The following is a 26,740-nucleotide window of genomic DNA, read 5'->3' on the forward strand; positions in this document are numbered from 1 at the left end:
CCTTCCATTATGTTGTCTGTAGCTGAATTCCCTTAGTGCCAGAAGCTTACTAAGTATATTACAATCCTTGGAAAATGAAGCAGAAGCTGCACAAAGGTGATTTTCATTATCATACCTCTGAACACTGCACTTTCCTGCTTTGGGTTACACACAACTGAACTGGTTGACTAATGCTATATAATTTAAAGCATGGTCTGCACTTCTCTTTGAGTTTTCTAATATCAGAGTAGATGATATTAAAGGTCCCTTCAGGGTTAAAACTTCTACAGAAATCATAGATTCCAGGAAGTATTCAATCTTATTTTGATTCCAGATAAACATTCTTAGCTTACCTTACACCCTAAATATGGGGAACTCACTGTGAAGGCCTCGGCATAGGCAGCTTCAAAGATGCAAAGCACACTATTCTAACATTATATACACTGTATGTGGAATGGGTCATCTTTGCACAGTAAGATAAAGCGTGGCATTACTGATGTTGATTTTCTCATTCATAAATATGGAAAACTTAAAATATAACCTGAAGGTTTAGTTCCCCACCCCTCCAAGCTCATTTAAACCAGACATCTGCAAAAATATTTTGTGAATTGCGTTCTAGGTTCTAATAACCAAATAACTTATGGGATCCAGGCTTATGAGTAAATGTTGTAAAGTCAGCACAGAATAATGTAAATACAGTTTTAAAAAGTGTAAAGCCCTACATATTCTTAAAGGTTGTGGGTGAAAAAAACAAAGTATACATATTTAGCTAACCTCAGATTTAATAAGTTAATAAATTATTTAGATCAAAAAAGAATAATTAAGTTGATGACACAAATTCAAACTCAAGTAGTTTTGACTGTGAAGGTAAGTAAATAGTCTATCATTTGAAACCTTAGCAGTAAACATAAGATACACATAGATTAAACACATTTTTGCTATCTGTTAAATATATATGCATATAAATATATTCATATCCTTCAGTAAACTGTAAGAGCACAAAACTAGAGAGCAGATCCTTCCCATATTCAACTTATTTGACCTGAAAGTAATATTCTTTCCAGCTTTCAACATACGTACTAATTTCTTACTTAGCCTTTACACAATTCAACCTGTATTATTTCAGTGCTAAATACTAGCTGCATTAATTTATTAAACAGGGACATCATTATAAGGGGACTTAGCAATTTGTTCTCGGGCAGAAGATGAGAACTGAACAGTGATTTCATCACCTTAAACGGAACTGTTCCTTAGCATCCCTTAATGATAATGTATGGCAGATCATTAACCATAAATTACATTCTGGGACTTAAAGTACATAAGTGTAGTTCAAAGTCCTTTGACAAAATCATACCATTCTCATCACCTTCGAAAATAAACACTTAGAATTCTTGTATACACCTTAGATCCTGTTTGAACATTCCATTCAATTTATTGGATTTTTTAAAAAAATGCTGTATTACAAATACAATACAGAATGAAGAAAAAAGGTTAAATCTTATTTAAAGCAATTATCAGTTTAATAGCATCAGTAAAAAATGGTACTTTTAGTCATGGCATGAAATACACATAAAAATCTAGCTATTTTCCAATTATTCTTTGGGCATTTTCAAGTTGGAAAATTCATTATAAAAAACTGAAAGATGCTGCCTCGTTTACTCATTGAGTGCTTATGACACTGTAAAAGTAAGAGAGAGATTAATACCACAGTTATAACCACTGGGACTCAAGAATCATTACATGATAAGATTGAAAATAGTTAGATGACTCATTTGTCCAAAATCTGTAAAATTCCTTGTTTCCCAATAAAACAGTTAAACTGAAACCACAAATTTTCTCTAAAGCAATCTTCCGGTGTGTCAACATGTGTGCTCTCTTGGCCAGATGTTTGCTAGAAATTAGCAGGAATAGCTATTATCTTCTGGCAAAGAGGTAAAACCAAACTGCCTAACTCTTCTTGCCAGCTGGGTTGCCCTCTACTGGACTATGCAAGGTAATAAAGCCAGCAGGTCAATGCAACTTTGTTTCACAACGTAACACTGTAGATAGAAATGTAAATGAGAAAAGGCATATCACATACCTCAAACAAATTGCACTCCCCTGAATAAGCCCCAAAAGAATCCTTTAATAAATTGACTTTTATGGGTGGTGGGGGGAATCAGCAGAGTGCTAATTTTTCAAGTAAACAATTTCAGTCATTTTGAGAAGTGGTACAAAAGCAGCTTTATATAATCTTAGTCTCCTTTTCAATACTTTGGAGGCAGCTCTAGAGCAATAGTTGTAGTAATGGGTAAACCCTAATGTCCATCTTTTATGCTGATTTGTGTTTTAATACAAATCACATTTTTGTGAGTCCATCTACTCTGTGGATATTTTAAATGTATAGACATGGGTCACAGTAGATGCATGCTGAAGAGATCACATCCACAAGTCTCTTGCCACAAGATCAAAACTTTTCAGAGCTGTTTCCTTTGTGAAGACTCATTTTAAGTTAGCAATATCTTTTCCTCTGTAGCTCATCCCCATGCCTGAGATTTGCAGTAATGCAGGACCAGTTTACCATCACTGCCAAAACACTACAAAAAGAAAAACGGCAATAAATTAAACTCAATTTTTGTTATTCTTAGATGAAACTAAGAAAAAGAATGTTATACTGATCATAAACATCCTAATACATGTACATGTATCTATAAGGCTATTTCTTTCAACAGATGCAAGCTACTATTGGACACATATTAGTAATCATAAATGTTTAATAAAACTTGTCCTTTAAGCACCTTAAGCATAGATAAGCACACATATTTTAACCTTGTCCCTTCTCTACATCTGATTATAATGTATGTACTATTTTCTAGTAATGGTACTATAAGAATGCTGAATAAAGTCATTCTTACATAGTCTCCTTTTCAATTTCTTGGAGGGAGATCTGGATTACTGATTATAAAAACAATGTAGAAGATACTACATGTAGGATCTTCTAAAAGGAGATCTTACTTTCTGGTCATATTTCATAGTCATCTTCTATTTGTGTTATTCATTCTTTAATTCTTCAATCACTGTATAATTTGAGATCCAACTAAGTTCAAGGTGTTAGAGATATAACAGAGAACAAGAAAGTAATCTCTTTTCTTGATAGACAATTAAGAATGGCTTATCATCTCTTTAAATGATATGAATTAATGATCATACTATACACAGATGAGCATATTCCATGAAGAAAATAAAGCAGTAATGTTTTACCTCATAGAGGGTTCCAACTTCCTGGTCTGGGGAGGGGGCAAAGGACTGATTCACATAAATAAACTGCAAGAAAGAAGAAAATTATGGTGATTCATTTTTAATGGTATCCAGATTAATCTGCATTTTTCTGGGTGCCAATCAGCCAGCTATTTCAAATTGTTTGTCTTCAGAGCTGAAGAAAGCTTCCCTAAACCCCTTCTTTCTAATTCTCATAAATTAGTCAATTAGTGAGACCTTTATGAACAGCATGTCTTTCCTCTGGAGGAATAACAGAATTTTTGTTCCCAGCTTTTTATAACTAAGAAACTTTTGTTTTTACAAACAGCTTTTGAAGGTTTATCCAAGAAATTACATTAGTAAAAATATCAATTTTCTCATTTATTTATAATTAAAGACAGAATTTCTTTTCTCCTAACAAAATTTTACACACACAGCCTCAGATAAAAACATCTAATAATTGAGATAATTGGTACATTTTTCTTGAGTAAATGACATGCACAGTTGGATTTTTTTGACCATTACCACCTCTGAAAACTCTCAGAAGTACTGAATTTCAGGCTGGGTGAGACCACTGTAAAGTCACTTGCAGCCAAATGAAGTAGCAAAAATGTAGCATAATTGAAACCTAATGTCCTTACAACCTTGTTTCTTAAAGGATTCACTGTTCAATGTTTCAGTTTAGTCTGTTTCTACTAAAACATTTATAGTACTTAAAAAATTCCCGAAGATACTGAAACAAAAGATCACAGTGTCAAAGTGACTTCTGATAGTTTTCTTTTTAGAAAACAAAACATTATTTGCAGGTTAACATATTCAATTTTCCCTGTCTACAATCAAATTTTAAGACAAATTTCCTGGGCTTCACATAGTCCTTAAAAATATATATCTATCAGAATAGTTGGTTGATAGATACTATTTGGGACACCAGCTAGAACAAAAATAAATATCACTTATATTTCTCCTTCAGGCAATACAGTGTGGTAATTAAGAGTAGGGGCTCTACTGAGATCTAGGTTTGAATTCCGGCTATAAATACAAATAACTTTTCTCAAACTGTGTCTTTGTTTGTAGATACAGAAAATAACAGGACCTATACTTCTTGAAGCTGCTGGGAAAAATAAAATGAGACAGTACACATCAAGTATAAGTGCTTGATATATGTACTCAATAGACATTAGTTAGACTTATTAAATTATTTAAAAATAGTTCATGCTTAAATATCAACTCATTATTAAGGCTGAGTAAGGTTCTAACACAATTTCAGAAACAACAGAAATCGGTGTGCATTTAATGTGAATTTCCTGTGATACAGATATAATAATTTGTGTTTAGTTCCTGACAGTTTAACTATGAGTGAACATAGATTTTACTCTTTGGAACATTTTAAATTAGGAAAAGGGCTCTGGACAACAATTTAGTTTATTTCAGCAAACAATCCCTGAGTGTCTATTATGTGCTAGGAAATGCACAAGGTGTGAAATTATGAAGATTAATATGATCTCTCCCCTCAATAAGCAAACATACCTGAATAAGATAAGAATATAGATGGGAAAAATGCATCTGACAAGGTCTGTAGCACAAAGATGGGGCATTAGTTTAGCCTAGCCTTTTGGTCAGGAGAGGCTTTCTGGAAGAAAAAATTGAGGAACAAATTAGGACTTAACTAGGTGCAGAGAGTAATAATTAGGACTCTGCAGGCAAAAGAAACAAAAGTAAGATGTGAGTGTTGAGGGGACAGTACAGCAGATACAGTAGAGAACTATAAGAACTTAATAAAATTCTGTAACAGGAGTTAGCAACTGAAAGTGACTTTAATTTAAAAAAAGCAATTAAGGTAGTTTAAATGGAAGTTCCATGGAGGTAAAAATTTCAAAACCCAATCTTTAGCTAAATGCTAGAGCTTAGGAGGATAAAATTTTAAAGAATAATGATTTGTTTTTAAATCACCAGTCTTTATATAGATGTCTCTTTAGTTATTTTGGTTGTTATAAACTTGAGATTTTGTAGGAAGGGTTCATGGGAACAGCATTCTCTTGAGTTCCTGCACACTGCTAACAGTTTTGTGCCCTGATTAAAAGTCAGTTTTGTAGTATATAAAATCCTTATCTCACACTTTCTTTGTATCTTTGCTGCTCAACTTTGATGGTAACCTAATTTCCTAAGCCATGTCCTTTTTCCCCTAGATGTCCAAAGGATTTTTCTTTTTATTTCACATCCAGTAATCTTACCAGAATGTGTCTCGGTGATTGTTACACTGGGTTGGTATTCTCAGGATCTTGGTACATTTTTTTAATATGTAGTTTCAAACCTTTTTAGAAGAAATTTCCCTTGAATTATAATTTTAAGTATTTGTTTTGTTCCTTTGCTTTGGTTTTCTTCTTCAGGGACTCCTATTTCTATGTTTACTCTCCTTTGTTCATACTCAGTGTTTGTCATTTTCTCAAATTCTTTTTACCTTTCATTCAAATCCCGGTCCCATCCCCGAGCCTGAGCAACCAAATGCTGCAGTTTAACGTTTTTTTTAAGTTAAAAAAATTTTTATACAATTTTTAAAGGTTACTTTCCATTTACAGTTATTACGAAATATTGGCTATGTTCACCATGTTGTACAACACATCCTTCAGCCTATCTTGCATCCTTCAGTCTGTATATCCCACTCCTCCACCCACATATTGTGCCCCCGCCTCCAAACTGGAAACCACTAGTTTGTTCCCTATATCTGTGAGTCTGCTTCTTTTTTGTTATATTCACTAGTTTGTTGTATTTTTTAGATTCCATGTAAAGTTATATCATACAGTATTTGTCTTTAACTCACTTCACTTAGCATAATGCCCTCCAAGTCCATCTATGTTGCTGCAAATGGCAAAATTTCTTTCTTTTTTATGGCTGAGTAGTATTCCATTGTGTGTGTGTGTGTGTGCACGTGTGTGTGTGTGTACACATCTTCTATCCATTTATCTGTTGATGGATACTTAGGTTGCTTCCGTATCTTGGCAGCTGTAAATAATGCTGCTATGAACACAGGGGTGCACGTATCTTTTCGAACAAGTGTTTTTGTTTTCTTCAGATGTATACCCAGGAGTGGAATTGCTGGGTCATAAGGTAGTTCTATCTTTAGTTTTTTGAGAAACCTCCATATTGTTTTCCACAGTGGCTGCACCAAATTACATTCCTACCAACGGTATACAAGGGTTCCCTTTTCTCCACATCCTTGCCAACATTTGTTATTTGTGTTCTTTTTGATGACAGCCATTCTGACAGGTGTGAGGTGATATCTCACTGTGGATCTGATTTGCATTTCCCTGACGATTACTGATGTTGAGGATCTTTTCATGTGCCTGTTAGCCCTCTGCACTTCCTCTTTGGAAAAATGTCTTTTCAGTTCTTCTGCCCACCTTACAATTGGGTTGTTTGTTTTTTTGACGTTGAGTTGTATGAGCTGTTTATATATGTTGGATATTAATCCCTTATTGGTCATACCATTTGCAAATATATTCTCCCATTCATTAGGTTGTATTTTTGTTTTGTGGATGGTTTCCTTTGCTATGCAAAAGCTTTTAAGTTTAATTAGGTCCCATTTGTTTGTTTTTGCTTTTATTTCCTTTATTCTAGAAGACTGACCCAAAAAAGTATTGCTGCAATTTATGTCAAAGTGTTCTGCCTGTTTTCCTCTAGGAATTTTATAGTATCTGGTCTTACATTTAAGTTTTTAATATATTCTGAGTTTATTTTTGTGTATGGTGTTAGTGAATGTTCTAATTTCATTCTTTTACATGTAGCTGTCCAGTTTTTCCAGCACCACCTACTGAAGACACTGTCTTTTCTCCCTTGTATATTCTTGTCCCCTTTGTAGTAGATTGCTTGACCATAAGTGCGTGGGTTTATTTATGGGCTCTCTATCCTGTTCCATTGATCTATGTATCTGTTTTTGGGCCAATACCGTACTGTTTGATGACTGTAGCTTCACAGTATAGTCTGAAGGCAGGGAGTGTGATTCCTCCAGCTCTGTTCTTCTTTCTCAAGATTGTTTTGGCTATTCAGGGTCTTTTATGTTCCCATATAAAATTTAAAAATATTTGTTTAGTTCTGTGAAAAATGCCACTGGAAATTTTATAGACATTGCACTGAATATGTAGATTGCCTTGGGAAGCATAGTCATTTTAACAACACTGATTATTCCAATCCAAGAACACAGTATATCTTTCTGTTTGTGTTGTCTTCAATTTCTTTTTTTTTTTTAAACATCTTTATTCGAGTATAATTGCTTTACAATGGTGTGTTAGTTTCTGCTTTATAACAAAGTGAATCAGCTATACATATACATATGTTCCCATATCTCTTCCCTCTTGCATCTCCCTCCCTCCCACCCTCCCTATCCCACCCCGCTAGGTGGTCACAAAGCACCGAGCTGATCTCCCTGTGCTATGTGGCTGCTTCCCACTAGCTATCTATTTTACATTTGGTAGTGTATATATGTCCCTGCCACTCTCTCACCCTGTCACATCTTACCCCTCCCCCTCCCCATATCCTCAAGTCCATTCTCTAGTAGGTCTGTGTCTTTATTCCTGTCTTGACACTAGGTTCTGCATGACCTTTTTTTTTTCCCCCTTAGATTCCACATATATGTGTTAGCATACTGTATTTGTTTTTCTCTTTCTGACTTACTTCACTCTGTATGACAGACTCTAACTCCATCCACCTCACTACAAATAACTCAATTTCATTTCTTTTTATGGCTGGGTAATATTCCATTGTATATATGTGCCACATCTTCTTTATCCATTCATCCAATGATGGACACTTAGGTTGCTTCCATGCCCTGGCTATTGTAAATAGAGCTGCAATGAACATTTTGGTACATGACTCTTTTTGAATTATGGTTTTCTCAGGGTATATGCCCAGTAGTGGGATTGCTGGGTCGTATGGTAGTTCTAGTTTTAGTTTTTTAAGGAACCTCCATACTGGCTTTACCAATTTACATTCCCACCAACAGGGCAAGAGTGTTCCCTTTTCTCCACACCCTCTCCAGCATTTATTGTTTCTAGATTTTTTGATGATGGCCATTCTGACAGGTGTGAGATGATATCTCATTGTAGTTTTGATTTGCATTTCTCTAATGATTAATGATGTTGAGCATTCTTTCATGTGTCTGTTGGCCATCTGTATATCTTCTTTGGAGAAATGTCTATTTAGGTCTTCTGCCCATTTTTGGATTGGGTTGTTTGTTTTTTTGTTATTGAGCTGCATGAGCTGCTTGCAAATCTTGGAGATTAATCCTTTGTCAGTTGCTTCATTTGCAAATATTTTCTCCCATTCTGACGGTTGTCTTTTGGTCTTGTTTATGGTTTCCTTTGCTGTGCAAAAGCTTTTAAGTTTCATTAGGTCCCATTTGTTTGTGTTTTTATTTCCATTTCTCTAGGAGCTGGGTCAAAAAGGATCTTGCTGTGATTTATGTCATAGAGTGTTCTGCCTATGTTTTCCTCTAAAGTTTGATAGTGTCTGGCCTTACACTTAGGTCTTTAATCCATTTTGAGTTTATTTTTGTGTATGGTGTCAGGGAATGTTCTAATTTCATACTTTTACATGTACCTGTCCAGTTTTCCCAGCACCACTTATTGAAGAGGTTGTCTTTTCTCCACTGTATATGCTTGCCTCCTTTATCAAAGATAAGGTGACCATATGTGCGTGGGTTTATCTCTGGGCTTTCTATCCTGTTCCATTGATCTATATTTCTCTTTTTGTGCCAGTAGCAAACTGTCTTGATTACTGTAGCTTTGTAATATAGTCTGAAGTCAGGGAGCCTGATTCCTCCAGCTCCATTTTTCGTTCTCAAGATTGCTTTGGCTATTCGGGGTCTTTTGTGTCTCCATACAAATTGTGAAATTTTTTGTTCTAGTTCTGTGAAAAATGCCAGTGGTAGTTTGATAGGGATTGCATTGAATCTGTAGATTGCTTTGGGTAGTATAGTCATTTTCACAATGTTGATTCTTCCAATCCAAGAACATGGCATATCTCTCCATCTATTTGTATCATCTTTAATTTCTTTCATCAGTGTCTTATAATTTTCTGCATACAGGTCTTTTGTCTACTTAGGTAGGTTTATTCCTAGATATTTTATTCTTTTTGTTGCAATGGTAAACGGGAGTGTTTTCTTAATTTCACTTTCAGATTTTTCATCATTAGTGTATAGAAATGCAAGAGATTTCTGTGCATTAATTTTGTATCCTGCTACTTTACCAAATTCATTGATTAGCTCTAGCAGATTTCTGGTAGCATCTTTAGGATTCTCTATGTATAGTATCATGTCATCTGCAAACAGTGACAGTTTTACTTCTTCTTTTCCGATTTGGATTCCTTTTATTTCTTTTTCTTCTCTGATTGCTGTGGCTAACACTTCCAAAACTATGTTGAATAATAGTGGTGAGAGTGGGCAACCTTGTCTTGTTCCTGATCTTAGTGGAAATGGTTTCAGTTTTTCACCATTGAGGACAATGTTGGCTGTGGGTTTGTCATATATGGCCTTTATTATGTTGAGGAAAGTTCCCTCTATGCCTACTTTCTGCAGGGCTTTTATCATAAATGGGTGTTGAATTTTGTCGAAAGCTTTCTCTGCATCTATTGAGATGATCATATGGTTTTTCTCCTTCAATTTGTTAATATGATGTATCACGTTGATTGATTTGCGTATACTGAAGAATCCTTGCATTCCTGGAATAAACCCCACTTGATCATGGTGTATGATCCTTTTAATGTGCTGTTGGATTCTGTTTGCTAGTATTTTGTTGAGGATTTTTGCATCTATGTTCATCAGTGATATTGGCCTGTAGTTTTCTTTCTTTGTGACATCTTTGTCTGGTTTTGGTATCAGGGTGATGGTGGCCTCGTAGAATGAGCTGGGGAGTGTTCCTCCCTCTGCAATATTTTGGAAGAGTTTGAGAAGGATAGGTGTTAGCTCTTCTCTAAATGTTTGATAGAATTCGCCTGTGAAGCCATCTGGTCCTGGGCTTTTTTTTGTTGGAAGATTTTTAATCACAGTTTCAATTTCAGTGCTTGTGATTGTTCTGTTTATATTTTCTATTTCTTCCTGGTTCAGTCTCGGCAGGTTGTGCATTTCTAAGAATCTGTCCATTTCTTCCAGGTTGTCCATTTTATTCGCATAGAGTTGCTTGTAGTAATCTCTCATGATCGTTTGTATTTCTGCAGTGTCAGTGGTTACTTCTCCTTTTTCATTTCTAATTCTACTGATTTGAGTCTTCTCCCTTTTTCTCTTGATGAGTCTGGCTAATGGTTTATCAATTTTGTTTATCTTCTCAAAGAACCAGCTTTTAGTTTTATTGATCTTTGCTATTGTCTCCTTCATTTCTTTTTCATTTATTTCTGATCTGATCTTTATAATTTCTTTCCTTCTGCTAGCTTTGGGGTTTTTTTGTTCTTCTTTCTCTAATTGCTTTAGGTGCAAGGTTAGGTTGTTTATTCGAGATGTTTCCTGTTTCTTGAGGTAGGCTTGTATTGCTATAAACTTCCCTCTTATAACTGCTTTTGCTGCATCCCATAGGTTTTGGGTCGTCGTGTCTCCATTGTCATTTGTTTCTAGGTATTTTTTGATTTCCCCTTTGATCTCTTCAGTGATCACTTCGTTATTAAGTAGTGTATTGTGCAGCCTCCATGTGTCTGTATTTTTTACAGATCTTTTCCTGTAATTGATATCTAGTCTCATAGCGTTGTGGTCGGAAAAGATACTTGATACGATTTCAATTTTCTTAAATTTACCAAGGCTTGATTTGTGACCCAAGATATGATCTATCCTGGAGAATGTTCCATGAGCACTTGAGAAAAATGTGTACTCTGTTGTTTTTGGGTGGAATGTCCTATAAATATCAATTAAGTCCATCTTGTTTAATGTATCATTTAAAGCTTGTGTTTCTTTATTTATTTTCATTTTGGATGATCTGTCCATTGGTGAAAGTGGGGTGTTAAAGTCCCCTACTATGATTGTGTTACTGTCGATTTCCCCTTTTATGGCTGTTAGTATTTGCCTTTTGTATTGAGGTGCTCCTATGTTGGGTGCATAAATATTTACAATTGTTATACCTTCGTCTTGGATTGATCCCTTGATCATTATATAGTGTCCTCCTTTGTCTCTTGTAATAGTCTTTATTTTAAAGTCTATTTTGTCTGATATGAGAATTGCTACTCCAGCTTTCTTTTGATTTCCATTTGCATGGAATATCTTTTTCCATCCCCTCACTTTCAGTCTGTATGTGTCTCTAGGTCTGAAGTGGGTCTCTTGTAGACAGCATATATATGGGTCGTGTTTTTGTATCCATTCAGCCAGTCTGTCTTTTGGTGGGAGTATTTAATCCATTTACATTTAAGGTAATTATTGATATGTATGTTCGTATTCCCATTTTCTTAAATGTTTTGGGTTTGTTATTGTAGGTGTTTTCCTTCTCTTGTGTTTCTTCCCTAGAGAAGTTCCTTTAGCATTTGTTGTAAAGCTGGTTTGGTGGTGCTGAACTCTCTCAGCTTTTGCTTGTCTGTAAAGGTTTTAATTTCTCCATCACATCTGAATGAGATCCTTGCTGGGTAGGGTAATCTTGGTTGTAGGTTTTTCTCCTTCATCACTTTAAGTATATCCTGCCACTCCCTTCTGGCTTGCAGAGTTTCTGCTGAAAGATCAGCTGTTAACCTTATGGGGATTAACCTTATGGGGATTCCCTTGTGTGTTATTTGTTGTTTTTCCCTTGCTGCTTTTAATATGTTTTCTTTATATTTAAATTTTGATTGTTTAATTAATATGTGTCTTGGCGTGTTTCTCCTTGGATTTATCCTGTATGGGACTCTCTGTGCTTCCAGGACTTGATTAACTATTTCCTTTCCCATATTAGGGAAGTTTTCAACTATAATCTCTTCAAATATTTTCTCAGTCCCTTTCTTTTTCTCTTCTTCTTCTGGGACCCCTATCATTCGAATGTTGGTGTGTTTAATGTTGTCCCAGAGGTCTCTGAGACTGTCCTCAGTTCTTTTCATTCTTTTTTCTTTATTCTGCTCTGCAGTAGTTATTTCCACTATTTTATCTTCTAGTTCACTTATCCGTTCTTCTGCCTCAGTTATTCTGCTATGGATCCCATCTAGAGTATTTTTAATTTCATTTATTGTGTTTTTCATCATTGCTTGGTTCCTCTTTAGTTCTTCTACGTCCTTGTTAAATGTTTCTTGCATTTTGTCTATTCTATTTCCAAGATTTTCGATCATCTTTACTATCAGTATTCTGAATTCTTTTTCAGGTAGACTGCCTATTTCCTCTTCATTTGTTAGGTCTGGTGTGTTTGGACCCTGCTCCTTCATCTGCTGTTTTTCTGTCTTCTCATTTTGCTTATCTTACTGTGTTTGGGGTCTCCTTTTCACAGGCTGCAGGTTCGTAGTTCCCGTTGTTTTTGGTATCTGTCCCCAGTGGCTAAGGTTGGTTCAGTGGGTTGTGTAGGCTTCCTGGTGGAGGGGACTAGTGCCTGTGTTCTGGTGGATGAGGCTGGATCTTGTCTTTCTGGTGGGCATGTCCACATCTGGTGGTGTGTTTTGGGGTGTCTGTGGCTTTATTATGACTTTAGGCAGCCTCTCTGCTAATGGATGGGGCTGTGTTCCTGTCTTGCTAGTTGTTTGGCATAGGGTGTCCAGCACTGTAGCTTGCTGGTCGTTGAGTGAAGCTAGGTCTTGATGTTGAGATGGAGATCTCTGAGAGATGAAGTTGGCTCTCCCACCTCAGAGGCACAGCCCTGATGCCTGGCTGGAGCACCAAGAGCCTTTCATCCACACGGCTCAGAATAAAAGGGAGAAAAAATAGAAAGAAAGAAAGAAAGAAAGAGGATAAGATAAAATAAAATAAAGCTATTATAATAAAAAATAAGAAAAAAATTAAGAAAAAAGTTAAGAAATTTTTTTTAATTTTTAAAAATAAATTTATTAATTTTTTATAATAAAAAATAAGGGAAAATTATTACGAAAAAATTTTAATTTTTTAAAATAAAAAATATGAAAAAACTTATTAAGAAAAAATTTTTTTTAATTTTTAAAAATAGAAAATAAGGAAAAAATTATTAAGAAAACGTTTATTAAGAAAAAAAAAATTTTTAAGTAAAAAAAAAAAAAAAAAAGGACGGACCGAACCCTAGGACAAATGATGAAAGCAAAGCTATACAGTCAAAATCTCACCCAGAAGCATACACATATACACCCACAAAAAAAGGAAAAGGGGAAAAATTAATATATCCTGCTCCCAAAGTCCACCTCCTGAATTTGGGATGATTCGTTGTCTATTCAGGTATTCAACAGATGCAGGTACATCAAGTTGTTTGTGGAGCTTTAATCCACTGCTTCTGAGGCTGCTGGGAGAGATTTCCCTTTCTCTTCTTTGTTCGTACAGCTCCCGGGGTTCAGCTTTGGATTTGGACCCGCCTCTGCGTGTAGGTCACCTGAGGGCGTCTGTTCCCTGCCCAGACAGAACGGGGTTAAAGGAGCAGCTGCTTCAGGGTCTCTGGCTCAGTCAGGCGGGGCAGAGGGAAGGGTACGGATGCGGGGCGAGCCTGCGGCAGCAGAGGCCGGCGTGACATTGCACCAGCCCGAGGCACACCATGCGTTCTCCCGGTGAAGTTGTCCCCGGATCACGGGAGCCTGGCCGTGGCGGGCTGCACCGGCTCCCAGGAGGGGCGGTGTGCAGAGTGACCTGTGCTCGCACACAGGCTTCTTGGTGGCAGCAGCAGCAGCCTTAGCGTCTCATGCCCGTCTCTGGGGTCCGCGCTGATAGCCACGGCTCGCGCCTGCCTCTGGAGTTCGTTTAGGCAGCGCTCTGAATCCCCTTCTCCTTGAGCGCCACGAAACAAAGAGGCAAGAAAAAGTCTCTTGCCTCTTCAGCAGCTGCAGACTTTTTCCCGGACTCCCTCCTGGCTAGCTGTGGTGCGCTAACCCCTTCAGGCTGTGTTCACGCCGCCAACCCCAGTCCTCTCCCTGGGATCCGACCGAAGCCCGAGCCTCAGCTCCCAGCCCCCGCCCGCCCCGGCGGGTGAGCAGAGAAGCCTCTCGGGCTGGTGAGTGCTGCTCGGCACCTATCCTCCGTGCGGGAATCTCTCCGCTTTGCCCTCCGCACCCCTGTGGCTGCGCTCTTCTCCATGGCTCTGAAGCTTCCCCCCTCTGCCACCCGCAGTCTCCGCCCACGAAGGGGCTTCCTAGTGTGTGGAAACCTTTCCTCCTTCACAGCTCCCTCCCACTGGTGCAGGTCCCGTCCCTATTCTTTTGTCTCTGTTATTTCTTTTTTCTTTTGCCCTACCCAAGTACTTAGGGAGTTTCTTGCCTTTTGGGAGGTCTGACATTTTCTGCCAGCGTTCAGTGGGTGTTCTGTAGGAGCAGTTCCACGTGTAGATGTATTTCTAATGTATCTGTGGGAAGGAAAGTGATCACCACGTCTTACTCTTCCGCCATCTTGCCCAGACCCGCCCATCTTCTATTTCTTTCATCAGTTTCTTATAGTTTTCAGAGTATAGGTCTTTTACCTCCTTAGGTATGTTTATTCCTAGGTATATCTTTTTGACTTTGAAAATTCTTTTTTTTTCTTCTATTTTTCTTCAGCCATTACCTGTTGTTTATTTGCTCTTATATTCCATCTAGTTTAGTCTCATTTCTGAAATAACTTTTAACCTATAATTCTTTTCCTGAGCTCTGTCACTTCAAGTTTTCCTACTGCTGATTTATGTTGTTATTTCGCGTCTTCTATCACCTTCCTTTTGACACTTGTTTTGACATAATAAATCAGTTACTGACTTGCTTGTAGGCACATTTTTCTCTGGCATGCTTTCATTGTCTTTAGGGATGTTACTCTGTTCTTTATTTTGCTTCCTTATAACATTGTGCAGGATTTGACCTTGATACTCCTCTGTTGCTTACTTGTATATGAAATCAGTTTTCTTCAACTTTTAGAATGAAATGGGTTAGTGTAGTTTTTCTAACTCCACAGAGCTCCCTCTACTGTTGTTTTTTGTATAGTGCTGAACAATATGGAGGTGTGCTTTCTTTCTTTCTTTTTTTTAACAATTAACATTTTATTTATTTATGGCTGCACTGGGTCTTCGTTGCTGCACATGGGCTTTCTCTAGTTGTGGGGTACAGGCTCTAGGCGTGCGGGCTTCAGTAGTTGTGGCTCACGGGCTCTAGAGCGCAGGCTCAGCAGTTGTGGCGCATGGGCTTAGTTCTCCACGGCATGTGGGATCTTCCCAGACCAGGGATCAAACCCATGTCCCCTGCATTGGCAGGCGGATTCTTAACCACTGCACCAGTTAAGGGAAGTCCCGCAGCTCTGCTTTCTGAGCTTTCCAGGTTGTTCCTCTCCATTTTGACCAGGTCCTTCTTTTTCCTTCCTTTCCCTGCTTAAATGTGTTTCACTTCCAGAAGTTCCTCTTCAGTGTGGTATCTTGTCTTGGAAGGGAGCCGGAGTCTGTTTTGAGAGTTCTCAGGGGATAGACTGCTCCAGTTCCTTAAGTCCTCCTTAGTGCAGATATATTGTAATCACCTGCTATTGGAAAGAATCAAACGCTCTCAATTTCAGCTACTATTCTTAAATTGGCCCACTGTACTTTCCAGTGAATGCCTGTTAGCTATTTCCAGGTTCTCCCTTTCTCAGTGCTATCAGATGCCAATCCTACTGTTTATTTTTTTCAGCACATTTGCTAATAGGACACAGATCCTGTGGTCATTGGTGGGTATTCCCACCAACTTGAATCTTAGGTTTCAGGAGGATACTTGTCATCTAAGTTTTGTTATAAGTATACTGATCATGGGGTTTTGGTTTTGCTTTCTAGTTGACTATATTTTTGTGGGAATTCATGCCTTCTGACACCACTGCTATCTTCCCAGAATCCCCAGCATTACTTTTTCTTTTGACATTTATTTTGTGAAAATAATGTAGGGTATAGCTCTATGAAGCCAGAAGATGTGAGTTCTAGTTTAATCTAGAAAAGTGACAAAAAAGACTACTTTTGTTTATGTTTCCTATTGCTTAAATGGGAAGAGATAATCAGATTTGCTACAAAGGTTTAAAGTTGGACCATATGAAATTGCTGAGTTTTTTTGGTTAAAATGATTGATTGATGACAGTTTTACATGGTTCAACCTAATATATATTGACTTCAACCACATCCTTTCAGATTACTGAATATAAGCAATACAAAATGTCAAAACTCTAACATTAACATAGAACACAGCATTCTTTCACTTTTTCTTATATCCACAAATTTCTAAAAGTAATGCCTTAATTACTTGGTACTCCTCTGGTTACCTACCTCTCCAACTCTTCATGGTATACCCTTAGTAGAGATAACCTCTGCTCATTTCTCTTAAGTGTATGTCCTCACCACCCTAACTTTTCCATTTAGACTTGGACTCTAGGCAAGGTCCTCTGCTCCTCAGGTTTTAGCTACCATATGCAAGTGGATGACACTATAATATTCTTGCCCATCTCTGAAATTTAATTAAATTCTACACGGCACTCTTATAAAACAGGTCTTTTCTCACTCCGAGTGATCACAAACAGAGATGTTCACCTGTAAAACTCAAAAATCCCCATCACTTTTCCCTTACAACTTCCTTTGGAGGAATCCCTGGTTCTATGTTATCCTTACCTCAAATAACTTCTAGTGATTAACCTATCTTGCACTTACTTTTGCACCCATGACATGACACTTTTGTGAAAGCCACTTACCACCAAAAATCTTAGATCAGAGTAGTTTCCTCCTTTTCATTGACAAAAAATAAATTCCAACACACCCCACTTTCATAAAAAATCACTTCATTCATTCTACCAGTTCTCACTCTTGTGTTCACAATCAACTATAGCCCTTCCCAATCCTTACACATAACTGTATTTAAAAAATACTTAGTGATTCTTCAATTATCTATCCACATATACATACCTGAGTTAACAATGACCAAGATTGTGGTCTGAAGATAAAGGCATTCCATATATTAACATAACATGTGACAAAATGTCAAATACATGTAGACATTTAAATTTCTGTGGCCAAATTAAAAACCTGTGGCATTTAAATTTTTAATCCTAACAACTCACCGTGAAATGCTTAACATGTATCATATGAAATAAGTACACCTGAACCTTAAAAACGAGGGGGTTGGGGCGCCCACACTCTGCAGTCAAAAATCTGTGTACGAGGCAGATTCAACCAACTGCAGGTTGTGTAGTAGTATAGTATGTATTTATTGAAAAAAAATCCACGTATAAGTGGACTGCCACAGTTCAAACTCATGTTGTTCAAGGGTCAACTGTATACCTCTTAGTTCTTCCACAGCACATGGCAAAGGTATATTGATTACCTTGAAAAGAATGGGAAGGAAGCAACATTAATACCAAAACAAAGAAAACCCCAAAACTTTCTGTACCAGTATTCTATGATAGATCTTTCTGCATGGGCATTCAGTGACTTTTTGAGGAAAACAACCAATATGGTAGGTTAAAAAAAAAAAATCAGTCCACATTTAAAAGCAAATCTAAAATTCATTTCTTTTCAGGGTTCTCCAGAGAATCCTTCAATAAAGCACAGAAATTCCACTAACAAAAGAAATAAAAGGACATTACTGAAGTAACATATGTGGCTCCATATGTATTTCTATATACAACAGTTATTCATTGTTGCCTAGGAGCTATAGTAACCCCTCTGTATCCATGGGTTCTGCATCCTCCCTCAGATTCATCCAAATGTGATGGAAAATATTTGGGGAAAAAAATGCCAGAAAGTTCCAAAAAACAAAACTTTAATTTGCCGTGTACCAGCAACTATTTATGTAGCATTTACATTGTGTTAGGTATCATAAATGATCTAAAAATGATTTAAAGTATAAGGGAGAATATGTACAGATTATACGCAAATATGCCATCTTATATAAGGAACCTAAGCATCTGCAAAGGATGCTCCTGAAATCCCCCTTGAATACTGAGAGACAAATGTTTTGTGAATTTTTGTAGGGAAATGATCACCATTGTTTTCTTACCAACTGTTCTGAAGCCACCAGTTTAAGGAACTTTTTGATGAAGTCAATGAGTCCTTGGATGGTTCGGGTTCGCTCTACAGCCCATTTCTTTGTTTTCATTATAGGAGTGTCTCCCACAGCCTTTAGCAGGATGTCAACTGTAAAGGAAAAAAAAAATACAGTCGACACAATCAAAACAGGAATTAGGGGCATCAATGTCCAGACAGTCAGAAATCCGCCTATAACTTTACACTCAGTCCTCTGGATCCACAGTTCTGCATCACGGATTCAACCTACAATGGATTATGTAGTATTCTAGTACGTATTTATTGATAACAGTCCATGTGTAAGTAGACCTGCTTAGTTCAAACCCATGCTGTTCAATGATAAACTATAGTGACAAGTACACTGAAACATCTAAAGAGAATGTGATATAAAAGACTTTAGAAAACTTAAACTTTCAATCAACATACAGTTTATGTATTTATGATACTGGAAGTATGCCTGAGATGATAAATGGAAGATATGAAAAGATTCAATTAGAAGAATTTCACCTTCATCGAAACATTTATTTTTATTGAAAAAAATGGTAAACCTAAATTTCCAACAAAGATATTTAGAGGAGATTGGTTAAGTAAAGGATATTATACTCTGGTAGGATGTATATACTGTAGCAAAGATATAAAGCACACACTCTGAACTTCCTGGGTTCAAAATCCTGGCTCTGCCACTTGCTAAGTATGTATACATATATCTAGATAAGCTCTTTAATCTCTTTGTACCACATTTTCTTCACTTGTAAAATGAGGATAATAGCAGGAACCTGATAAGACTGTTATGAAGATTAAATGAATACATATAAAGTGTTTAGAACAGTACCAGGTCATAACTCACTTATTAAACCTTAAGATAATTAAGCTGCCATTAAAGATACTATAAAAGCATATTTAATAGTATGAAAAAATTATCAAAAAATACTAAATATAAAGCAGCATATGATTTCAATTTCATTAAAGCCATCACAGGCACATATTCACATAAATGTGGAATATGCACCAAAATGATATTTCCCAGTAGGGATATTATAGGTGATAATCACTTGATTTTACTTGTGCTTTTTGTAACCACCAAGTTTTCTACACTAAACTTTTAAATAAAGGAAAACAATAAAAATTATTAAAAAGAAAATACAAAAACTAGGGGCCAAAAAGGTTTCTGAGAAATCAAAGGTTTCAATAATTCAAAATACAAAGATGCAAACAGAGAGACTATGACTCTGTCTCCTGAAGTTACTTCATTAAAAAGAATTAGAAAATATAAAGAACAACCAAATGGAATTGAAAAATACAATAACTGAAGAGAAGAGTGCACTAGAAGGAATCAACATTAAACTAAATGAGGCAGAAAAATGTATCAGTTCTTCTGACAAAATACTGGAAATCACTGCCACCAAACAGAATAAAGAAAATAGAATGAAAAGAAATGAGGACAGTTTAAGAGACTTCTGGGACAACATCAAATGTGGTAATATTCACATTATATCCCAGAAGGAGAAGAGAGAGAGATCGGGCCTGAGAAAATATCTGAAGAGATAATAGCTGAAAATTTCCCTGACCTAGGGAAGCAAACAGTCACCCAAGTCTAGGAAGTGTAGAGTCTCATACACGATTGACCCACAGAGAAATACACCATGACACATTGTAACCAAAATGACAAAAATTAAAGATAAAGAGAAAATATCAAAAGCAATATACAAGGGAACTCCCATTAGGCTATCAGCTGATTTTTTAGCAGAAACACTTCATGTCAGAAGGGAGTGGCATGATATACTTAAAGTGATGAAAAAGAAAAACTTACAACCAAGAACACTCTACCCACCAAGGCTCTTGTTCAGATTTGATGGAGAAATCAAAAGCTTTACAGACAAGCAAAAGCTAGAAGAATTCAGCACCACCAAACCAGCTTTATAACAAATGCTAAAAGAACTTCTGTAGGTGGAAAATAAAAGGCCACAAATAGAAATGAGAAAATTAAGATACAGAAAAGCTCACTGGTAAAGGCAAACATATAATAAAGGCAGGAAATCATCCACACACAAAGCTAGTAGGGAAGTTAAAAGACAAAAATTGTAAAATCATCTATATCCATAATAGTTAAAGGATACACAAAACAATTAGATGTAAAATATAATATCAAAACAGTAATATTGATAGGAGGAGAGTACAAATGCAGGGTATCTAAAGTGCATTTGAAATTAAGAGATCAGCAACTTAAAACAAGCACATACAGATATAGGCTCCTATACAAAAACCGCGTGTTAACTGCAAAACAAAAATCTATAATAGATACACACACAAAAAAGAAAAAGGAATCCAAACATAATACTAAAGACAGTCATCAAATCACAAGAGAAAAGAACAAAAGAAGAAAAGGGGAAAAAAAAGACCTACGAAGATAAATCCAAAATAATTAACAAAATGGCAATAGGAACATACATATCAATAATTACCTTAAGTGAAAATGGACTAAATGCTCCAACCAAAGACAGACTGGCTGAATGGATACAAAAACAAGACCCATATATTTTTCTGCCCACCAGAGACACATTTCAGATCTAGACACACATACAGACAGAAAATGTGGAGATGGAAAAAAGGTATTCCACACAAACAGAACTCCAAAGAAAGCCACAGTTGCAATATTTATATCAGACAAAATAGACTTTTAAATAAAGACTGTTACAAGAGACAAAGAAGGACACTCCATAATAATGAAAGGATCAGTAGAAGAAGATATAACAATTGTAAATATATATGCACCCAACACAGGAGCACCTCAATATATAAGGCAAATGTTAACAGACATAAAAGGAGTAACTGACAGTAACACAACAATAGTGGGGGACTTTAACACCCCACTTACATCAATGGACAGATTATCCAGACAGAAAATCAGTAAGGAAATACAGGCCTTAAACAACACATTAGGTTAGATAGTCTTAACTGATAGTTACAGAACATTCCAACCGAAAGCAGCAGAATACACATTCTTTTCAAGTACACATGGAACATTCTCTAGGATAGATCACATGCTGCAACACAAAGCTAGCCTTGGTAAATTTAAGAAAACTGAATTCATATCAAACATCTTTTCCGACCACAACATTACAAGGCTAGAAATCAACTACTAGAAAAAAACTGCAAAAAACACAAAGGCTAGAAATCAACTACTAGAAAAAAACTGCAAAAAACACAAACACGTGGAAGCTAAACAATATGCTACTAAACAACCAATGGCTCACTGAAGAAATCAAAGAGGTAATTATAAATACCTAGAGACAAATGAAAACGAACACATAATGATCTAAAACCTGTGGAACACAGCAAAAGCTGTTCTAAAAGGAAAGTTCATAGTGATACAAGCTTACCTCAGGAAACAAGAAAAATCTCAGACAACTTAACCTTACATCTAAAGCAACTAGAGAAAGAAGAACAAACAAAACCCAAAGTTAGCAGGAGGAAAGAAATCATAAAGATTAGAGCAGAAATAAATGAAACAGAGATGAAGAAAACAACAGAAAAGATCAAAGAAACTAAAAGCTGGTTCTTTGAAAAGATAAACAAAATTGATAACCCTTTAGTCAGACTCATCAAGAAAAAAAGGGAGAGGGCCCAAATTAATAAAATCAGAAATGAAAAAGAAGTTACAACAGACACCACAGAAATACAAAGGATCATAAGAGACTACTCTGAGGCCATCATCACCCTGATACCAAAATCAGAAAAAGACATCACAAAAAAAGAAAATTGTAGGCCAGTATCACCAATGAACATAGATGCAAAAATCCTCAACAAAATACTAGCAAACTGATCCCTACAATACATGAAAAGGATCATACACCATGATCAAGTGGGATTTATCCCAGAGATGTAAGGAGTTTTCAATATCTGCAAATCAATCAATGTGATACAAAACTTCTAGAGCTCTTCAATGAATTCGGTTAAGTTGCTTGACACAAAATTAATGTACAGTAATCTGTTGCATTTCCTTTTTTTTTTTTTTTTTTTTTTTTTAGGCTGCACTGTGAGGGATGCGGGATCTTAGTTCCCTGGCCAGGGATCGAACTTGTGCTCCTGCACTGGGAATGCAGAGTCTTAACCACTGAACCACCAGGGAAGTCCCATCTGTTGCATTTCTACATACTAACAACAAAATATCAGAAAGAGAAATTAAGGAAATAATTTCATTTACCATAGAAAGATATACTGTGTTCTTGGGTTGGAATAATCAGTGTTGTTAAAATGACTATGCTACCCAAGGTAATCTACATATTCAATGCAATCTCTATAAAATTTCCAATGGCATTTTTCACAGAACTAAACAAATATTTTTAAATTTTATATGGAAACATAAAAGACCTTGAATAGCCAAAACAATCTTGAGAAAGAAGAACAGAGATGGAGGAATCACACTCCCTGCCTTCAGACTATACTATGACGCTACAGTCATCAAAACAGTACAGTATTGGCACAAAAACAGATACATAGATCAATGGAACAGGATAGACAGCCCAGAAATAAACCCAACGCACTTATGGTCAAGCAATCTACTACAAAGGGGACAAGAATATACAATGGGAAAAGACAGTGTCTTCAGTAGGTGGTGCTGGGAAAACTAGACAGCTACATGTAAAAGAATGAAATTAGAACATTCACTAACACCATACACAAAAATAAACTCAGAATATATTAAAGACCTAAATGTAAGACCGGATACTATAAAATTCCTAGAGGAAAACATAGGCAGAACACTCTTTGACATAAATTGCAGCAATATTTTTTTGGATTAGTGTCCTAGAGTAATGGAAATAAAAGCAAATGTAAACAAATGGTACCTAATGAAAGTTAAAAGCTTTGGCACAGTGAAAGAAACCATAAACAAAATGAAAAGACTGGGAGAAAATATTTGCAAATGATGCAACAGACAAGGGATTAATTTCCAAAATATACAAAGAGCTCTTACAGCTTAGTATCAAAAAACAAACAACCCAAACAAAAAATGGGCAGAAGTCCTAAATAGACATTTCTCCAAAGAAGACATACAGACAGCCAAAAGACACATGAAAGATGCTCAATATCGTTAATTATTAGAGAAATGCAAATCAAAACTACAATGAAATATCACCTCACACCAGTCAGAATGGCCATCATTAAAAAGTTCACAAATAATAAACGCTGGAAAGGGTGTGGAGAAAAAGGAAGCCTCCTACACTGTTGGTGGGAATGTAAATTGCAGCCACTATGGAGAACAGTATGGAGGTTCCTTAAAAAACTAAAAACTAAAAATAGAGTTACCATAAAACCCTGCAATCCCACTCCTGGGCATATATCTGGAGAAAACCATGATCGAAAAGATATATGCACCTGAATGTTCATAGCAGTACTATTTACAATAGCCAAGGCATGGAAGAAACCTAAGTGTCCATCGACAGATGAATGGGTAAAGAGGATGTGGAATATCATTCAGCCATAAAAAGAACGAAATAATGCCACTGGCAGCAACATGGATGGACCTAGAGATTATCATATTAAGTGAAGTCAGAGGAAAACAATTACCATATGATATTACTTATATGTGGAATCTGAAAAAATGGTACAAATGAACTTATTTACAAAACAGAAATAGAGTCACAAACAGAAAACAAACTTATGGGGGGGGATGGGGGGATAGATTAGGAGTTTGGTATTTATATATACACACTACTATGTATAAAATAGGTAAACCACAAGGACCTGCTTATAGCACAGAGAACTATACTATCTTGTAATAACATATAATGGAAAAGAATCTGATTAAGAAGATATACATATATGTATAACTGAATCACTTTGCCGTACACTTGAAACTAACACAACATTGTAAATTAACTATACTTCAATTTAAAAAAATTAAAAAGACATCCACAATCAAAGGAAACACTGAAAGCAGAGGTGTTCTGCTGCCCCCTAAAGTCAACTCTATTCTATTACATCCTTCCTGTCCCATTCCTTGGTATTAAAAATTGGGTCCCAATGAGGTTACTGAGATCAATTTACTGATGTTTACCCCTGGAATGGAGCCATCTAGAACACATAATGCACAGTTTATCTTCCTACTAAAGTTTATCTTCCTTCTTCCATTTAGTAATCCTACCCTCAGTTATCTAAGCAAAAGAGATGAATTGGGAGATAACTAAGGAGATTTTGGTTAACTCACTTTCCATACCACTTCAATCCCCTGGGGCTATCAGTCAGTTGCAACTGGGCATTGCAAGAAAGTGAAGAAGAAAGTGAAGTGAAGAATTACTGAAGAGAGCGAGAGCAAGAAGCTAGAGAAGGAAAAATATTTATTATAATGATAGCTGTACTTTATTATTACTTTTTTTAATTCTAAAGGTGATTTGCTTGTAGTTCTCCACTCTAGCTACACAGGAGACTCAACTGGGGGAACATGTATAAGAATACAGATGTCTACATCAATTAAATCAGAATCTTCTGGAAATTGGGCCTCGGCACTGCTATGTTTAGAAGCTCCCTCAGGTGATCCTAAAGTGCCGCCATAACTAACAAGCTCGGTCTGCTTCAGTAATATGTAGATTAAACCAAAGGTGGAGCATATGAAATATTTAAGCTTTTTCCATGAGAAAGGTCCTCAAAAAAGGATGACAACTTCAGGGTAGACATTCAATAGCTAGAAAGTAAGTTTTCTATCACAGAGGCTAACTCAAATGCTCACAGGAGCCAGAAGATGAAAATTCGATTTTTAAATGATGGTTAAAAATCATAAATTGTGCAGATTGAAGAAAACATGCCATATAACCTCAGGCCATATCTGGGAATGTGGGCCTTATTTTTTAGTCACAGTATTACACAGCAATCTTCAGGGTCAAGCACGTAGTTAATTGTTGACTAAGACTGCTAGATATTAAGACAAACTCTTTGAAAGTCTGTTTCTGCTTATAGTAAATTGCAAGGGAAAAAAAGGGAACAACACTACTGATTCACTTCGCTGTACAGCAGAAACTAACACAACATTGTTAACCAACTATATACTCCAATAAAAAAGAAAAAGAATCTCTAAAACTCATGGGATTCATCTGAAGAACGAGTCTAGTGGTTACCTACAGAAATAATTATAGTTTTTTGTTTATTTATTGGTGAATAATGTGTAAATGACAGAAGAGATTTCCCCCAAATGTAGAGGCAGTCTGACTTAAAAGGGGGACAGTGCTGGCAGAGACAATTATCCTTCACAGCAGCAGAAAGTGATGATGGATGAAAGGGCGTGAGATCACTGAGCACAACGTGAGAAAACGACTTCCTGATTTTCTCATAGGCAACTCTACATAAAGTGCTCCACTTAGGAATTACTGTATTTTACAATGGCGAACTAATTCTCAAGCAATAAAGGGTTGAGGACTAATTCTCAAGCAATAAAGGGTCCAGTTCAAGCAACGAAATGATTCATTTACAAAGATTCCAAAACGGTGTTTTTTTTTTTATTTTTTAAAAAGGCGATGCCTCTGCCTTTAGTTTTCCCTTAGCAGTCTTCATGCTGGGTAAAACCCCCGTTTTTTGGGGCCAAGGTGTGAAATCACACGCATTTGGTATAAAAAACAGCGACCTAGTCGGAAGGTGTGGATTCTAATTCAGATTTGCCGCAGACCATCCTTATTAGCTAAAATTATTATTCAAATAATTAGATCCCGCGTTAAGTACCTGGAGCTATCAAGATCCCACAGAGTTACCACCTTCAAAGAGCTCTCAGTCTGGTCATTTCAAAGGAAGATGAGAGTACAGCGTAATAAATGCCGTGACATTCAAAAACTGGGTACCACACCGCGAAGGTGCGTCCAGAGACAGCTTTCTTTCGAGGCACTTAACTCAAACGTCTTAAAAGCCGAAAAGTATACTTCCTCTCTCGTGACTGGTCAAAAACCTCGTCTGGAACCGGCCCTCCTCTAAATTTTGCTTCTTTATTAGCCGCCATCCCTATTCGAAGACAACCTCAACCTCCCGCCCCTGCCCAGAGTGAAACTGCTCTGAAAATTACTTTTCTTCTTGGTGTCACCGGCAGGTTCCTCTGTTCCCGGAGAGACTGCAGCGGAAGATGGGGGCTCCGGAGTGGCTGTTTCTGGGGAGACCTCCGTGGGTCCTTCACCTTCAGCAGCAACTGAGGGAGGGAGCTGCAGCGCAGACTCCGGCTCCTCAGCCATCTTGCTTGGAGGGAGGTGAGGGCGGAAGTGGTGGCTCAGCGCATGCAGTGGGCGGGCTTTGTGCCGGAGAGCGGCGCTTGGGAGGCGCCGGAGTAGGGGCGGGGAGAACCCAACCCACCACTGAAAGTCGGAATTGCAGGTTGGTCCTCTGCGTCGAACCTGTTGCAGTCCCCTGATCGCTGATAGACCAACTACTGTTTCTCCACAACCCCCCCCACCCCCCAACAGCAAGTTTCCGGA

At 36.9% G+C, this 26,740-nt stretch overlaps 1 protein-coding gene across 4 annotated transcripts; it reads right to left on the reverse strand.

Moving 5' to 3' along the window:
- Window positions 1-872: 872 nt before the first annotated feature.
- ATG12 (autophagy related 12) lies at window positions 873-26,721 on the reverse strand. 4 transcript variants are annotated; one of them, XM_059916917.1, is made up of 4 exons: window positions 26,338-26,721; window positions 18,268-18,404; window positions 3,220-3,282; window positions 873-2,555 (listed from the first exon to the last, which is right to left on the reverse strand). In XM_059916917.1, the coding sequence occupies exons 1-4, from the start codon at window positions 26,498-26,500 to the stop codon at window positions 2,496-2,498; spliced, it is 423 nt and encodes a 140-aa protein (XP_059772900.1). In that variant the 5' UTR covers window positions 26,501-26,721; the 3' UTR covers window positions 873-2,495. The 4 variants fall into 4 exon arrangements, with proteins under 4 accessions (XP_059772900.1, XP_059772901.1, XP_059772899.1 ...); XM_059916916.1 differs by lacking the exons at window positions 873-2,555; window positions 3,220-3,282 and adding exons at window positions 13,334-15,775; window positions 17,550-17,592 and having other exon boundaries at window positions 26,338-26,593; XM_059916915.1 differs by lacking the exons at window positions 873-2,555; window positions 3,220-3,282 and adding an exon at window positions 17,461-17,592 and having other exon boundaries at window positions 26,338-26,593.
- Between the last annotated feature and the right edge of the window lie 19 nt (window positions 26,722-26,740).

This window comes from Balaenoptera ricei, chromosome 3 (genome assembly GCF_028023285.1).
Source record: "Balaenoptera ricei isolate mBalRic1 chromosome 3, mBalRic1.hap2, whole genome shotgun sequence".
NCBI classification, from domain to species: Eukaryota; Metazoa; Chordata; class Mammalia; order Artiodactyla; family Balaenopteridae; genus Balaenoptera; species Balaenoptera ricei.

Excerpts from the sequence above, each read along its gene's own strand:
- ATG12 (XM_059916917.1), bottom strand. The coding sequence starts at position 26,500 with ATGGCTGAGGAGCCGGAGTCTGCGCTGCAGCTCCCTCCCTCAGTTGCT. Across the intron at positions 18,405-26,337 it reads CGGTGACACCAAGAAGAAAA|TTGACATCCTGCTAAAGGCT; the intron begins GTAATTTTCAGA and ends TTTCCTTTACAG. Across the intron at positions 2,556-3,219 it reads AAGTTGGAACCCTCTATGAG|TGTTTTGGCAGTGATGGTAA; the intron begins GTAAAACATTAC and ends TTCTTTTTGTAG.